Source organism: Zonotrichia leucophrys, chromosome 1A (genome assembly GCF_028769735.1).
Source record: "Zonotrichia leucophrys gambelii isolate GWCS_2022_RI chromosome 1A, RI_Zleu_2.0, whole genome shotgun sequence".
Taxonomy (NCBI): Eukaryota; Metazoa; Chordata; class Aves; order Passeriformes; family Passerellidae; genus Zonotrichia; species Zonotrichia leucophrys.
The window spans coordinates 225,749-242,227 of NC_088170.1; the positions used below are offsets into that span (position 1 = coordinate 225,749).

Sequence of the window (16,479 nt, forward strand, 5' to 3'; positions counted from 1 at the left end):
AGTATGAAAAAACCCCACCCTCTACATCGTATCCTGTGTACTTTGATAACAGTTAGTGTAAATAACTCACTTTACTAAATCTACCTTGCAATTTTAATATGTTTATTCATCAAAGGTCACTACTGTATAAGACTGTAAACCAGTATTTCTAAAACAACAATCCTACAAAAAGTAGAGATATGCTAAATAACCTGTGAAGCAAATGTAAGTAGAAGGAGGCTGTGAAGAAATGACAGATGGAATAATTTCCAGGCGGAACTGCTCTGCCTGCAGCCCGATATGGGATGTGGAGAGCAGAGGAAAAGGGGTGCATGGGAACAGGCTGCCCTCCTCTGGCCACTGCCCAGCTATGGCTACAGACACCAGCAGCCATCTCTGGAGAGCTTCTCGTTTTGAGAATAAAAAGTGCAGCAAATTAAAAGGTAAGCATTAAAAAAAATCAGTAAGAATCTTTTTGCTGAAACTAATCTGGCCTCTGAAAATACAAGTAAGTGTGGAAGGCACTCTTCTTTACACAAAAAAAGTAACAGGCAAAAAAGAGAGCTCAAACATTTACAGTAACTCCCAGATATTTAATTTCCTCCCAGTAACCATTTTGGTAGATAATCCAACAAGGGAGAAGGAATTAAATACAGATTTCAATGAACTGAATTCTTAATGCAGCCATGGAAGAACTGTGACAGCCATTCTTGAACTGCAGCTCTCTCTCAGGTAAAATAAAGCAGCTGTTTAACAGCTGCAGTGTGCTGCACTGGACAGATTATTTACTATACAAGGTTAGGCTCCTTTCACTCAAAGGAAATTTGCATGCAATCAGTATCTGGCAGATAAAGAATTTTCCATCATGAAAACAATGAGATTAATTCTGAGAGGCTGAGAAAACATGAGGTACTTTATATGGTCACTTCAATATGGGACAAGGCTAATTATCAGGTAATTGATAGTTCTGTCAGATGACACCCAACACCCAGTGCCTTGCAGCACCTTCAATATTCTAAATGCAAAGACAGAAAATATAGACAGAATGATCAGCCAAGCCATCTTCTGTGACTCTCAAAAAATACCACAACAGGAGTAAATGTACCCATTATGCTGAGGCAGCAAAGCACATTTAAAGCCTGTGAAGTACAGATATTTTAAAGCCTCTACAACTATGAAAGAGCAGAACTCAAAACCCATAAAAAACAACAGTTGAATATCCTTCCCTTTAACTGACCTTTAGCTGGAGAGAATGGTTGAGAAGAAAGGGGATCAGAGGAAAGTTCCAAGGGAAACTGGAGCTGTTCTTCATTGTCTGTAGATGCTTCAAGAAAGAAAACATGGCCAACTGATAATTAACCCCAAAATAAGATTTGCCAGTAATTACAAGCAAAGTCAGTTTAGCCAGGTCTGACTTGAGCAAGTATTTTCAGCATGTGCACAACTGAATAAAGTGATGCAGTTGTGCAAAAACAAATCCAGCTGCAACACTGAACAGAGCCTGTGTTCCACTGAACAGGATTTGAAGTTTTTAGGAGAAAAATGAAGGCCATTCATGCATTTTTATTTTGATTCTGCAGTTGGATCTAGGTCAGCTATCATAATAAAGGTGACCACTTATTTCACATGAAAGGCAACACCTCACTCCACTGAAGAAGTCAGCTATGACTAATGTTGTAGAAACATGTGGCTCTGTTCCAGTATTTAATTCCAGTCTGAAGACTGAGTGTGCTCAGAGCTCTGTCTGAGCCCCCACTGCAGACTGCACCCTTGCATTTCTAGCAGGAGCTGCTGCTTCATTGGCAAGGTGACATCTGCAGACCACAGCAGTCTATTCCATGTGCTCCACTGAACTCCAAAACTATTACTGACCTGCCCAAGGGTTTGCAGAAGGCTGGGGTTTTTTAAAAGTATTGCAAATTATTTATTTTCCACCTTCTTCAAGTACAGACAAAATTTATACTTATAAGAACAAGTATTCCCTGATGAGTTACACATGTTCCAAAATACAACAGAAATATCATCATCTGTTACACCAACCTTTTAATCAAAGTAGTATCATAGAATAACAAAGTATTAGAAATTTTCTGTTTATTGAAAATAAATATATAATACTTGATAAGTAAGTAATTCTGCTGGAGGTCAAGTACATGAACTCTAAAAAACCTCTATGTGTTGAAAGACCCCCTCTGAAAAATATGTATATTTGAACTTGATGATCCTTGTGGGTCCCTTCCAGCTCAAAATATTCTGTGGTCTGTGATTGTACATGTAACTGAAATCACAATCCAGACTCATTAGGCACTGGGGATAAAAAGGAAAGATTCCTCACAATATTTACCTCTTTGCTGTGATTTTTCTGTAGGTGCTTTGTTGGCTTGTAGTGCTTGGTTTTTGTCATATGTAATGGCAACAGCTGTGACTGCAATCTGCAAATCAGGAATATTTGGCATATTAGCTAAGTTGATCTCTTGTGCAATCTGAAAAATAATTTTGCAAACAAGCAGTTCTTTGCATAGAAACATAATAAGGAAAAACTATCTAAGAACTCAGCAGCCATTTTTTGCTGAAATTAAGAGGCAGCAGTAAATCAAATCCTGGCCCAGGTTACCCTGAGCAGCAAGCACTCCAGGCTGTGCCTGGAGACAGCAATTCCCTCACCTGAACCAGCTCACCCCAGTCCCTCACCTGAACCAGCTCACCCCAATCCCTCAACTGAACCATTCCCAATCCCTCACCTGAACTCCAGTTCACCCCAATCCCTCACCTGAACCAGCCCACCCCAGTCCCTCACCTGAACCATTCCCAATCCCTCACCTGAACCAGTTCCCATTCCCAATCCCTCACCTGAACCAGTTCCCAATCCCTCACCTGAACCATTCCCAATCCCTCACCTGAACCATTCCCAATCCCTCACCTGAACCATTCCCAATCCCTCACCTGAACCATTCCCAATCCCTCACCTGCACCAGCTCATCCTCGGGCAGAGCCACGGTGAAGTTGACGTGGCAGAGGCAGCAGGGCACCATGGAGCGCAGCTTGAAATACAAACTCTGATGGAGACAGGAGAGCATTTGTGTTACTCAGGGAAAAAGGGGGGTTTATGTCAGGGGAATTAGGGATCAAAACTCTCTGCATAGCACAAGTCATTAGATGACATGAATCTTTTCTGGAAGAAGTACATTTGTGAAGTCAGGACAGAATGCCATTTGCTGTGGAGCTGTCTATTTCTAGAGTATCCTGCTGGTCAAAGGACTTCTTCAGGTTCCACAAGCTCTGGAATTCCCTAACATACTAAAACAGGCTGAACCTATCTTTACAGAAACTCATGAGCTAATTACAGACACTCTGCAGTCTATTTCCAAAATAATGAGGCACATGTTAATTCAGTGCGGCTGAATTTTCCTTGGCCCCCATTTGAACACATAAAAAGTATTTGAAATTAGATTCTTACCTTCAGCAGATTCTCACAGAGATCATTAAAGTTCTTATTGAGTGTTTGATTTGTTGGGTTAATGTTGCTTAATCTGGACACTCTAACTGCTGTGAACATCTGAATTAGAAACAAACATGGAGATTTTTGGCCAACATATGCAAATATATTTTATCCACTGTCTTAAACCCACATTCATAAAGAAGGAAAATAATGTAAAATATGTTAACATTTATGTTCAATAAGTAACAAAATAAGTTAGCTAAGCAACACAATCAACAATCTGTTCCCTTTAAGGGGCTTCAAACCCAGCCAAACCTTTCAAAAAGCCAAAACCATGAAGTTTACATTTTCTGTAATTACTTTCGTATTTCCATATTAGATTATTTGTTACATGACAGCATTTAAAAAAACCAACAAAAGCCCAGGTTCTCATACCTTATTGTTCTTACCAAAATACTACTTTTATTTCTGTCACAAGGGTGTCCTTTGAATTTAGCTTTCAAAATACATATTTAAATTACTACAGCATATTTCAACACAATTTAGCAAAAGTTTCAATTTTGAATAACCTTACTTGAATTTCCGGTGTCCAGTTATTTATACCAGGCATAATTTCTGTGTTGCAACTGTAGAAACCTGTGAAGAAAATATTTGTGAAAAAATTATATTTTATACACTGCAACATAAAAATACTCATAAAGGAAACACACGTGACAAGGCTTTGCAAGTATTTTCCCTCCTGTGGTTTTGAGTATTAGACCAGAAATGAGATCAACATTCAAGAAAAATACAGAATCCTTGTAGGAGGGGCCAACACCCCAAATCCACAACTGCTCCACCTATTTCTATTAGATAAACTATGCACAAATGAGGAAATTTTTTTAAAAGGTGTGATATGAAAAGCTCAAAAGCCAGCCTTTACCAGAGAGCACAGTAAAGGCTGTAAAGGAGCTACAGCAGCGACTGATTGCAAATGAAAAACAGAATTATAATGCCTAAACAGCAGAGTAAAATAATTTATTAACAGCAAGTCAGTGATTCTGCAATCCTGAAGATAAAGTTAAATAAGCAGAAAAGAGCCCAGTCTGGGAGGGCCTACATAAAAGCACAAAATGAGCTAGAAAAGAAATTGTGTAGCAGCTTGCAGAGGGTATAAATATTAATGGACTGTCTTTCAGAACATCAAAAGCAAAAATTCTGATGAGGAATCAAATAAGGTTTAGAAAGGATATGCAGAAACAATACCATGAGAGCAGAAAACATGCTTTTAGTGCAGTAGAGCTTTCCACAACAGCAGAAAAGCAGCGCCCTGTTTGTTTGTCCTGAACAAGCGTCTGAGGGAGATACTGAACAACAGGCCAATGAAAAAGGATTGCCATAAAGCACAGAGGAGCAAACTCCACCAGCTCAGTGCCGCTGAAGGGCCAGCTGCCCCCGCTGGCAGAGAATGCTGCTCCATCCATCCCCAGGAGCTGCGGTGCCAGAGCTGCTCCTCCTGCTCTCCCCAGGGCAGGGCTGGCAGTGGGATGGGCTCAGGTGAGGGATTGGCATGGACTGGTTCAGTGAGCGGCACTGCCCAGCCACAGCGGCCAAAGCTCCCAACAGACCAACACCGAGGCACCACCAAATGCAATGGACACGTACGACCAGGCAAGGGGGACAAAACTCTTCATTCTCACAGGGAGCACACCTGTAATTCTGCATTTGGTGCTTCACACACATCCATAACTCACATGCAGAAGAGGATAACACAAGGTGATGGCTGATGGCCTTAATTCAGAGCAGTAAAATCAACTGCAGCAGAACTGGATAATCAGTGAGGAGTAAAAGAATTGGTGATAGTAATGGATAATACAAGGACAGTTCTGAGCTGATACTACAAGATCAACACTGGTATCAGTTATTAGGAATAACTGATTCAGTGATAATAATAACCACAGTGATCTGAATTCTGAGCCCAAAGAGGGCATTCATTCCCCTCAGCTTGAGTTTGTTCATCAGACTTTCTCAGAAGAAACACAGGGAAATTTATTGCTTTTCACAATGAAAAGCAGGACAAGGACAAATCAAATGTCCAGAGCAATTTCTACATAATAGACACCTACATTTGCCTCTTATCCAGATCCAGCAGTTCTGCTGGGAAAGGTATGACATATCTATACAACAAGAAATAGCATAAAGACAACTGATAGCAGGCAATAATTAGTTCTCCATTCTACTTTCATTACCCTGAAACCTGCAAATCCATAATTCAGTCTAAAAACCTTCAGAAACAGCAATATTGTCAGTTCTCTTGGAACTTTTAAAATAATTTTTAATAAAGCTATAATATTTTGTCATTTTGCAGCCTACAGCATAAATGAGAAAAATATAGTTGTAACTATACCAGAAGGTGGTGGAACATCTGTCAGTAAAGAATGCACATCTTCCATTGCATCCGTGTCATCAATCTGCAAAAAGGGAATAATTGAGAAACTCATGTTGCTGTGCCAGTAGGAACCTTCCAAAAGAAATCAAATAACCTCCATCCCATTCAACCTTTAACACTTATTTCAGATCAGACTGAGAGCCCTGCTAGCTGCTGTAAATATTCTGGTGTGCCTTTACATCCATCCTGTCTTACTGCCCTCCAAGAGATCCACATTTACCAATAACTGCCCACATTTTCTTATCCACTGTTTTAGAAACGGTTATAATTTAACTCCAGTACTGAAGGGTTTTCTGTCAAGTGATGTGTCTCCTTCTCCCTCTCCATGTAAAAGGGGTTGTCTTTTTCTTTCCTTCAAAAAACAACCCAAAAACTAACCAAAACCAGCTCAGGTATCTTTAGCTCTCATAACTGCCTGCTCAGCCTCCTTCAGCACATCCTCAGCACAATGAAATTTTTATTACTTTTTCTTATATAGCTCAGTGAACAATGATTTTACTCTTGAAAGCTTGGTCAGGAGTTCAACTAAATCTTCTGGAATATTGTTTCTGATATCCAATTAATCATAAACCAAACTTTTCAAATAAGACAGTAGTGAATGATTCCACAGATAAAAAGTAATTTTTTTCTATAAATGCCTTACAAAAATCCTCAATCTTTTACAAAGGTGTTCGACCCTTTTTGCAAAAGCACCAACCAATCTGAATTTATTATCTCAAACTCTCCCAACCTGTTATTTTTTCACTCTCCTTCCATACTTCTGTTTTCGAACAGACCCCTGTTATAGTGCTCCCTCATTCCTCCTATCTACTGCCTTTCTTCCAGACTATTTTCCATGAAGATGGTGATTTGTGAGGATTAACAAAGCCTCAGATGTACCTCAGGCTGCAACTGCAGGCTGCATTTTGAAGTGGATTTCAGTCAGTGACAGGTATTTGTACTGTCTGTCTCTACAGGATGACCAAACTCCAGCCCCTTTTCAACACTTGCTGGAGCATTAAAGCCTTCAAAGCACACAATGCTCAATTGTCTTTGAATTTCAGTGGGGAGAGGTAACAGAAATCTACACCCTTTATTTGTCTGCAGGTGTTGCTCTTTCTGCTTGCAGCTGTAGAAACAACTGGAAGGTATTGTCACAAGCTGTGAATTCTTAAATTGTGAAAAGCAATAGCTGAAAGTCACAAAATCATCTTTTATGTGCTGTCTTAGCACATGCAGTTTTTTGAATGCTTTGAATACATCCCATTCTGGAAACTAATAATTCTGAACGTTTATCTACCCACAGTAAGAGCTTTGAAACAGGAGGAAAATACAACCTTTTTATTTGCTAGATATAAGGTGTGGCAACACAGAACCTCAGTGTTTATGAAAGTAGATCTTGAGTTTTTGATTAGTCTGATCTGCTGCTTGAAGCAAGCAGAAGGACATTTAACAGCTCTTAATTATTAATCTAGAGACTGCTACATATTCATGAACAACAGGGAAATCTTTTTTCAGATAGTCTGTAGACACAGCTCTGCTTTAAGCAAATAGAGTAAGGAAAAGAGACAAAGCAAATCTAATACTTCCCTTTTTCTATTGATGCAAAAGGGAAAAAATCATACACAATCTAGGAACTGTTCTTGGAGATGAGTAAGCAAAGTTTTTTTAATATATATTTCAGGAGAGGAAAATTATGAAGATGAGTAGTGCAAATGTTTATCACCTCCAAGACAAAAGCATCCTTCTTCCCATGGGAAAGGTCAAGCTCTGTAACTTCATCAGAGCTTTCTGACTGAGATCTCAACAGCCTGGAACGCTGTCTTGGCTCTGGAATGGGAGACCCAATAATTTCTTCAGGTAACTCCTAAAAAGAATGTAAAAATTAACAGATGTTCTGCCCAGCTTAAAAAAAATTCAACTTTCCACAAGTTGTTAACAATTCTAACAATCAGATCCTTCTGAAAATCATTCTACTGAGAAATACATCTAAATAATACCACAGTGGTTTGGCTTTGCGGCAAAGGGATCTGAGAATTCCAGCAGCTTTCCAAATTCCAGTGGAAGAAGTCTGTATCTCTATTTGTAAATAAATTTCTGTTCCAAATGGCTCAGTAAGAAAAAATGGATATGCAGTGCATATATTTGAATCAGAACACTTTATTTTTTAAGAATCAAAGATTTACTTACTGGAGGATTAATCTCATAGAGTTCCTTGTTCTTTGCTATTGTATCATTGATTTTCTTTTGCATATGGGATATGTGCTGCTCGTAGGTGCCATCATTTGGAGTCTTGCCAGCAATCTGAATGCCCCCAGGCGTGGGCAGAGCTGCTAAATACACACCTGTTGCAGACTTATCAAAAATCACAAAGAAAAGGACAAGTATATGAGCATGAATTCCTGATATTTTCATATAAAGCTTTGGCATATTAGCTAAGTTGATCTTGTGCTACAACAGCATTGTAACATGCAAATCACAGCAGCACCTCTTGTAAATAAACAAAAGGATCTTTCTCTTCTGTTCACTTATGAAAAACTTGACTATTCTTTTGGACAACTCCCTCTTTTCCATTTCTCACGTTGGAACTCTGAACTCTGAAACTTGCCTAAAAATTGCAAACAAACTAAAAATTAAAGCCTCTGCCCCAGTATGTTTTGCATAAGTAAACAGTTTGAGTTTTTGAAGATATGAAATTTGGCCAAACCATGTACAGCATCAGTGAGGTTGTGAGAACCCCATTTCCATTTTCAGGAAACAGATCGTGAAAGACAAAAGAAGATTGCAGCCAGAATTACCCCAGCATCCCCTGATGCAGGAAGAAGCAGCAAATTCACTAGTCTAATCTAGCATGAAAGAATGGGGTTAGAAAATATTGTTAATGAACATCTCTTGACTTTCTCAAATCTATAATTTATTTCTTCAGCTCCATCAAAGAAGAGGCAACGGAACTTCCCCCTGTTGCCAAATAACCAAAAGATTTCCTGACAGGCTTAATTGACCTTATTTGTCATGGAACTGCAAATTCAGTTTGAGGAACAGGGACCTCTTTGACAGGACCTTTAAAGAATACCGTCTTTTTCTACAACTTGTGCCAATTAACTGCTTGAAGTTTCTTTTTCTCTCATCCACTTTTTACTCATCTTATCTTTTACCATTTTCAAGCTATTTGAATCTTCTTCTGGTGGTTATGAAGGACAAGTCTGTCCTGATTTTACAATAATTAAGATACTTGCTCTTAAAATTACATTTTAATATGTCTGATGACTCTGAATCCCACAACACTTGCATGTTTTCCTGAAAAAATACTGTAAGAAAGCAGAAGCAGCCCAGGATCCCAGCAGTACTTACTGCCAAGCCCATCAGCATGTTTTCCCCCACAGTGATCTGAATTCTGAGCCCAAAGAGGGCATTCATTCCCCTCAGCTTGAGCTTGTTCATCAGCTGTGTGTGCACTTCGTACTCCATGAAGGGCAGCAGGTTGCTGATGGAGGTGGCGTTGGCCTCAGCCTGAGCTTTCTTCTTCAGCCGGCACAGCCTGGAACAGGAGCACAGACAGGGCTCTGGCAGGGCTGGGGAGGGTCAGGGGGAGCCTCTGCAACTCCCTGCTCGCTGCACGGCCCAGGGCAGCTCCATAAACCACCTGTGATTCCCTGCTCGCTGCATGGCCCAGGGCAGCTCCATAAACCACCTGCAATTCTCACTGCATGGCCCAGGGCAGCTCCATAAACCACCTGCAATTCTCACTGCATGGCCCAGGGCAGCTCCATAAACCACCTGTGATTCCCTGCTCACTGCATGGCCCAGGGCAGCTCCATAAACCACCTGCAATTCTCACTGCATAACCCAGTGCAGCCTCTTTCCAATTCCTCTAGATTGATGCAGCAGTACAATAAAGTGCCAGCTCTTTACAAGAACTCCTTGAGACACTGCCATCTGAAAACTTCTATTTTCAGCTTTTCTTCTAGTAAGAGCTCCCATGCAAACATCTGCCTCTCTTGCTGCAAGCCTCAAACATTTCAGGCACAAGTACAGAAAATCACTACTGTAATTTCTAGTGGTAGAACTTTTAAAATTCCTATTAATACAGTTATTCAAGTCACACATTGGAAAGAAGAAAAAATCCCAAACTCAAGTGCCCTCACAACTAAAGAAAGCATTAGCCATATTTATCTGAAAAGAACAAAACAAAGCATAGCAATCCCATCTCTGACTGTATCTTCCTCTCTTTGGGTTAGTCCTACAAGCTGAAATTCAAAGCCCACACCAGTGCAGTGATACTTTGAGAGAGAAATGTTATTTAGGAACACATGCCAATTGTATGTTTTATATTATAAGGTTTGATACCACATTGGATTTTAGCAACAGGAGTTCTTTCAGATGTCTCCAAAACTGCACTGCACTAGAAGGAATTATTTAGACAGATACCTGGCTTGAATGAGACATCCCTTCCCAACAACTATTGCCTCTACAGGAAGGTCGATTGTGGTGAAAAGGACATCAGGAACTTTTTGCTTCCTGCAGTTGTAACAGTAAGTGAGGTGGGCAGGAAATGGCATGTTCAATTCATCATATGGGATATGGCAAAATCCACAACCTGGTGGTGAAGCTTCTTCAATCCTAAAAACACATTATGGAGAGAAAGCTTAAAACATCTGCATCTTGTTAACCATGCTCAGTAAGCGCACATGTGAATAAACACCTACAGAGAGCTGCTCAAATCATCCACCACAACTGAACTCTGCTCCATGACACCAGGCTGACAAGTATTACAATACACCAACCACAAGAAAAGGGTGCACACTACTTGCTAAAATGCTAGCAATAAAACTTGCATTAAACTTCTTATGCAGGGATTGAGAAAAAGGACATTCAGTGACCAACAACTCATAAAACCTGTAACATCACTGAACTGGCTTGAAGCAGTGTAACTTCCAAATAAAATCCATGATACAACAGTTGTACACAGAATTTGCTGTACCAAACACACCAAAATTTCTCTTTTTCTCATTGTGTCCAAAACACCATAAGAGCAGAATACAAACAACAAACCAAACATCCTTTTGAGAGGCAGCACAATAAGGTTAAATGAATTATTTCCTTATAACCCAGGAATGACCACTATAAAATTATGAACAGGGAAAGCACAGGCCAACTGCATCACTGCAAATGCATTCTGTTTCACATCAGCAATTCTCAGGGATTTTGAAGAGGTGCTTAAGCAAGTCTATCAGATTTGGAACATTAGTTACCATAAGACTTTGGCAAACAGATTTAGTGTTGAGCATGAGCTTTGTCTGTTTTACCTCCCTCTGGCACTTCTAATCCATGCCACAACTCTTAGAAGCCCCAAAATACATATTTTGAAAAAGTGGTATTTTCTTTATGTTACAAACACAGTATTTCTTCCTCTCTGTTATATAGTGACTACAAAACCAAGTACTTTAGTTCTGGCTACAGTTTTTAAAACTGTCTACACTAGAAGACAATGGTGTTCTGCTAACAAAGTAAAAGAATAATAAATTCTAAATAAACCATGTCGACTGGTTCATTATGGAAAAAGCAATGCAAGTGCTAAAGCGTAAGGAATAGCCTTGCTTACAACTATAATTATCCCTTGAAATATTTGATTACTATCCTGATGAATACATAATAAATTACCAATAAGCATTAATTAATCTTTTTTTCCCCAAAAATAACTTTGTGGCAAGGCTCATTGTTCAAACTCTATTTGCAAGAGCAGAAACAAAGGGAAACTTCAGTTTCATACTTTTGTTCATCAGCTTCAACAAACACATACCTATTTTGGAAAAACCTGGCATCATATTAGTTTAATAACCAAGCTACTTTATCTCCCACACATAGATAGTATTTAATGGAGCAGATATACACACATTACAGACACAGCCACTTTTGGCTTATCTAAGTTATCAAACATCTGTCATTTTTTATGGTGTGATACAAAACAGAGCAAAGAGACCTGAAGAGCAGCGAAGGAGAAAACTGAGTTATGGTCTGTGTTAGTAGTCAAACGTGTTACCTTATTGAGACTGTTAGAAATAAAAACAAGTATCTAAGTGGGTGCAGAGCTCCATTACTCCTGTGGTGGTTGTTGTTAGTGAAAAGCAGTAAGTGGTTGGTCCCGCATCCTGCACTGTAACACTGTAACCTACCCTAATAGAGAAGAACTATCTTGGCTCTGAGGAAAAAAATCAACCTCTCCCTTCTCTGACCCTATGGAAAAGAAGCCAGGCTGCCATGACAACCTTTGTTCCAAACAGCCTTCCATGGTGCCATCCTGAAGGAACCTAGGGTTCAGTACAGCTGCTGTGCCAGATGCGGACAAAATACAGACCTCTTCACTATAAGAGAAAAGAACAACAACACAGTGAATTCCTTCTGCTCCGAGGCTGCTTGCACAGCAAATCATCAGAGCCAAAGGCTATACAAGTCTCAGTGGAGTTCTGTGCACTTGTGCAATTTTACCCATTCAAAATCACAATCCTCTACTAGTACTTAAACCATAACCATTGCCTAAGTACAGGGTGAAGGAGGATTGCAGAGAGAGACTTGAGAGCTTGGTCTCATGTCACAAATAATGTAACAAGATAAAGGCTAACCAGGTTTAAGTATGGTTTTCAGTTCTGTGGTTAAAAATGCAAAGAAATACAGCAAACCAAGTAAACATTAAAAAAAACCAAGGCATAATTTTTTACCAAAGTAAAAGGGAAGTTGAGAGCCCCAGCATCTTAACTTTCAATTTTCAAAATGAGCTTTCAATTTTTACAACTCAACACTGACAAGAGTGCTTCTTGAAGGATAAAAAGTGGCAAAATAGTAAAATTTTACTAGGAAGAATTACAAAAATGGTACATTTTGCATGTAAAGTAAACAACCATACTTAGGATTTAGCAGAGTTCAAACGTCTCAGAACGACCACAGAGCTTTAATAATTCTCAGGTTGTTAAATATAAAACCATCTAGCATTCAGTATAAAATACTATATGGAAAAAAATAGAGAAAATTTTTCCCATGTTTTCTGGAATGACACACTTGTCTTTTTATTTTTTGTTCTTGTTTCTCTTTCCAAAACAATTTTTCATACATAACACATCTGGCAGACCAGAACTTCCACAGGTTTGTGCTTTGAGCATGGAATAAAGCTGAACTGGCAATACAGTATAGGAATTCCAATAAGTATTTTATCAATAATCAAACACTACCACATTCAATTCCTGTAGAGAAATGCAAGCATCAAATAACCCAGTACCTGACTGCCTATGCTCTAAACATTCTTTCCCCATAGTTAGGGTAGGAAAAAGCATACAAACTATTCATGCTTATTACAAGGAGACTGACAAGCAAAGGAATAAATGCTTCATGTTGGTGTGTTATCCCTCAGTGATGGAGTAATTGAGGGAAATAAGGTAAACCAAAACTTTTCCAGCTCCTCTCCTTAAAAAAGCAAATTTTTAGTGCTTTCACCTTAAAACATATAAGCAAAATCAATTTGAAAGGAAATAAATTCAGATGTTGGAATTTGCTTGCTGCTTCCAAATTCAATTCAAAATAGTGAACCAGAGTAATTTTCTGTTTAATATCAGCAGACACACCTGGCTCCAGGATAAGCTTGTTTTGGGCCTGAAATGTGAAATCTTCCATTTAAGTTCTGGTCTGCCAGTTGTTATCCAATAATGAAACTTCAATACATAAACTTTTAGGAATAGTCTTAATTATTTAGGTAGATTAGATTCAGAAAACTTCATGGATAAATTAATACTGATACTACAAAACAAACTAAGTTCTAGCTTAAAATAAAAAAATTGTAACATTAATTAGAAAAACTTAAAACCCAGATCTAAACATATATAAAAACGCCTAATACTGAAATTCCATAATCTCACTTAAACTCTGTAGTTATATAATAGACAGTACCAACACCTGTACTGCAATAGTTAATTTTTAATCCACTGATGATGAAATACATTTTCTGTGGCATTTTGAAAATCAAATCATCATCATGATTTACCAAATGCTGGTTGATTCACTGTAGCCCACTACAGCATGACAACCCAATGCCTTGGCATGGGATTTTATCTCTTGTCTGATTTCTGCCCACCAGGCATCTCGTGTCTCTGGTTCATCTGAAAGACAAAGTATAAATCAGTTCACTACTCTGGACTGGGCTGACACCAAGCTGCATGCAATTCATTCACCTGAAAAGCTGAGGTTTTCACATTCACGTGCTTTCAATGTGGACACTTTATTTCCTTCCTACTTACACACTTCAAGGAAACACTAACAGGACTTTTGCACTCATTATCTTGCTTCTCCCCCACGTGAGCAGACTCTCACAAATTACTGCATTCTCCTTGTTGTCCATATGCCAGGTAACACTAAGATATTGTAGATATTGTTCCAGTCTCTACCTGGTTTTAGTCCCAAACCACAGCCTCAGCTTCCCACAACACAAAGCAGTGTGTAACATCAGATACTCTGTAATGCTGAAAAACTAACAGTAATAAACAGTATTTCTAGTAGTAAACTTAGATTTTACATTGCTGTGCACTTGCTATCTCTGAAATAACCTCAATAAGCTTTCCTACTGGAAGCAGTTCTCTCTTAACCAGATTTTGAAAACACTTGTTCCAAACTGTACCACTAATCAAGCAGACAGTTCTGTGGCACTTCTAGCTGTGAGAAGCCAAAGGGATTTGAAACCACTCCTACATTTACAACGTGAAGAAATACAGGATGCATGCTGTCAGTGCTTTTTTGAGTCAGGACCCTGGAAACTGCACCTTCCCTCCATGGCCATGAATGGATTCAAATTACCTTTACTGTCCCCAAGGTTACATATTAACTATATCCTGCCTGCTTTTCTTGAAAGCTACAAGATACAAAAATACAACAGGAGTGTGCTGCTAGAATAAGTTAATGCAGTCCATTTATTTTGTAACTGCTCAGCAATTAGTTCCCACAACTAAAGCTCTTGTCTTACAAACAAGCCAACAAATACTGAATTTACAAGTGGAATTTGTCAGCTGTTTCTTCTCTCAAAACTTACCTGTTACAATGATTTTGGTTAGCAACTGTGTTAATTGTTGATACAAAAAGGGAAAACCAGTAACAATCATTACCAAGGGTTCTGAGTAGAGAGATTCTTATGGAACTTCTCTGAAATTAACTGAACTTAGCACATATACAAACTTCTGGCTACTGAGTTCTCCTTGCTGAATCATAATTTAAATATCAAAGTCAAAACCTGGAAGTTATTTGGAACCAATTTTGTACTACCAGGAATATTTACCAACACAGTGTATGATAACCACATTATCATACACTTGCTTCTCTGACAACATGACAAACAAAAATGCAAGATGCAGATATACACAGAATTTAAGTTACTGAAACAGAAATATTGTAAAATAAGATGTATTCATTCATGACTTTACCTCAAGTTTGCATTTAGAACTAGGCTCTAATTTCTCTAAACTAAACTAATGATCTTTTCCAATTCAAAGGAAGAGCAGAGGTCTGTATATTCAATTATACCTAACTTTAGATGGCAGTGCTTGTGTAACTCACAGCATTACAGCAGCCTGGATGCTGAGACTGAAGTTTATTCAACCTTTGCTTTAAGAAACCAACAGTGAACAGAAAAAACCTTACAGTGAGAGTTCCTAGAACGTTCTCTGCAATGAACAACAACATACACATCAGAACACAAACCAAGGGGTTTCTGTGAGCTGCACCAACCATGTTCTGCAATCCAAGGTCACTTCAGCAGGCTCCAGTGCACTGCTGGCAGGCTCTTGAGGGGCTGCACCTCACTCTCAGGGTGAAAACACTGTTAAATGCTCTCAGTGACTGGGGCAGTAAATGCTCAGGATGACACTCGGCAATCCTGACTCAGAGTCCTGGAGCACCTGCTCATGCCAGCTCTGGAATTCCTGGGATTGCTGCAGAAATAATCCACCACACACAGGGCGGGAGCTGCCCAGCTCAGCTCTCAGGACCACCTGTGGCACAGAAAATGGGAAATGCCTTCTCTGCAGGGATGCAGGGACCCCTCTGGAGAGAGGCTGCTCTGCTCCAGCAGGGAGCTGCAGCAGGGCTGGCTGAACCAAGGGAGTCTCTGGGAAGGGACTGTAAGGCCAGGCTGCAACATCTGCCAAATGCAGGCTATGGAGGAAGGGAGAGCACAGGCACATTCTGTCAAAGGTCTTTCTAACTCTTTTTGGTGACAGGGACATGGATCTTGGGAGGGATTCCTCCTCTCCCCTCCAGTCATGGGCCAGAGATTGTTTGGATGAGCAATGTGTTTTTCCTCATACATGAAAAGTCTAAGCAGCAGCAAAAGTGGTTCTGTGACCATGCAGAAAAACATCTGCTCAGTGAGACTGGGTCACAGGCAGCCGGCTATAAACACTGACTGAACAGCCACACAAATTCTTGTACTTCACAGAAAAACACCTGCAAGGAAGAAATACCCTTTTTCCTAGAGAAAAAAGGGCCAGTTTTCAAAACTACAACTTTTTACACCTTTTGGTTCCATGTGGCAAAAACTGCTTCTACTTATCACCAGTGACATTTCCAAGTCAAAGTGCAAGAAAATGTGAAGTCATGATGAGGATTTGAGAGTAACAACAGGTGA

The 16,479-nt window shown here is 39.4% G+C and overlaps 1 protein-coding gene across 25 annotated transcripts in view; it reads right to left on the bottom strand.

The window, feature by feature from the left end:
* Positions 1–16,479, bottom strand: part of C2CD5 (C2 calcium dependent domain containing 5) — a 53,607-nt gene that overhangs the window by 5,340 nt on the left and 31,788 nt on the right. For 13 of the 25 annotated variants that reach the window (XM_064734204.1, XM_064734241.1, XM_064734289.1 and 10 more), the window contains 12 exons: positions 13,852–13,966; positions 12,089–12,184; positions 10,251–10,442; positions 9,174–9,360; positions 8,013–8,177; positions 7,549–7,689; positions 5,802–5,865; positions 3,990–4,051; positions 3,434–3,532; positions 2,943–3,032; positions 2,321–2,408; positions 1,217–1,303 (listed from right to left, as the gene is read on the bottom strand). In XM_064734204.1, the coding sequence (XP_064590274.1) occupies positions 1,217–1,303; positions 2,321–2,408; positions 2,943–3,032; positions 3,434–3,532; positions 3,990–4,051; positions 5,802–5,865; positions 7,549–7,689; positions 8,013–8,177; positions 9,174–9,360; positions 10,251–10,442; positions 12,089–12,184; positions 13,852–13,966 (1,386 nt within the window). Of the gene's footprint in view, positions 1–1,216; positions 1,304–2,320; positions 2,409–2,942; positions 3,033–3,433; positions 3,533–3,989; positions 4,052–5,801; positions 5,866–7,548; positions 7,690–8,012; positions 8,178–9,173; positions 9,361–10,250; positions 10,443–11,995; positions 12,185–13,851; positions 13,967–16,479 lie in introns of all 25 variants that reach the window. The other 12 variants (XM_064734233.1, XM_064734168.1, XM_064734158.1 and 9 more) reach the window with 2 other exon arrangements.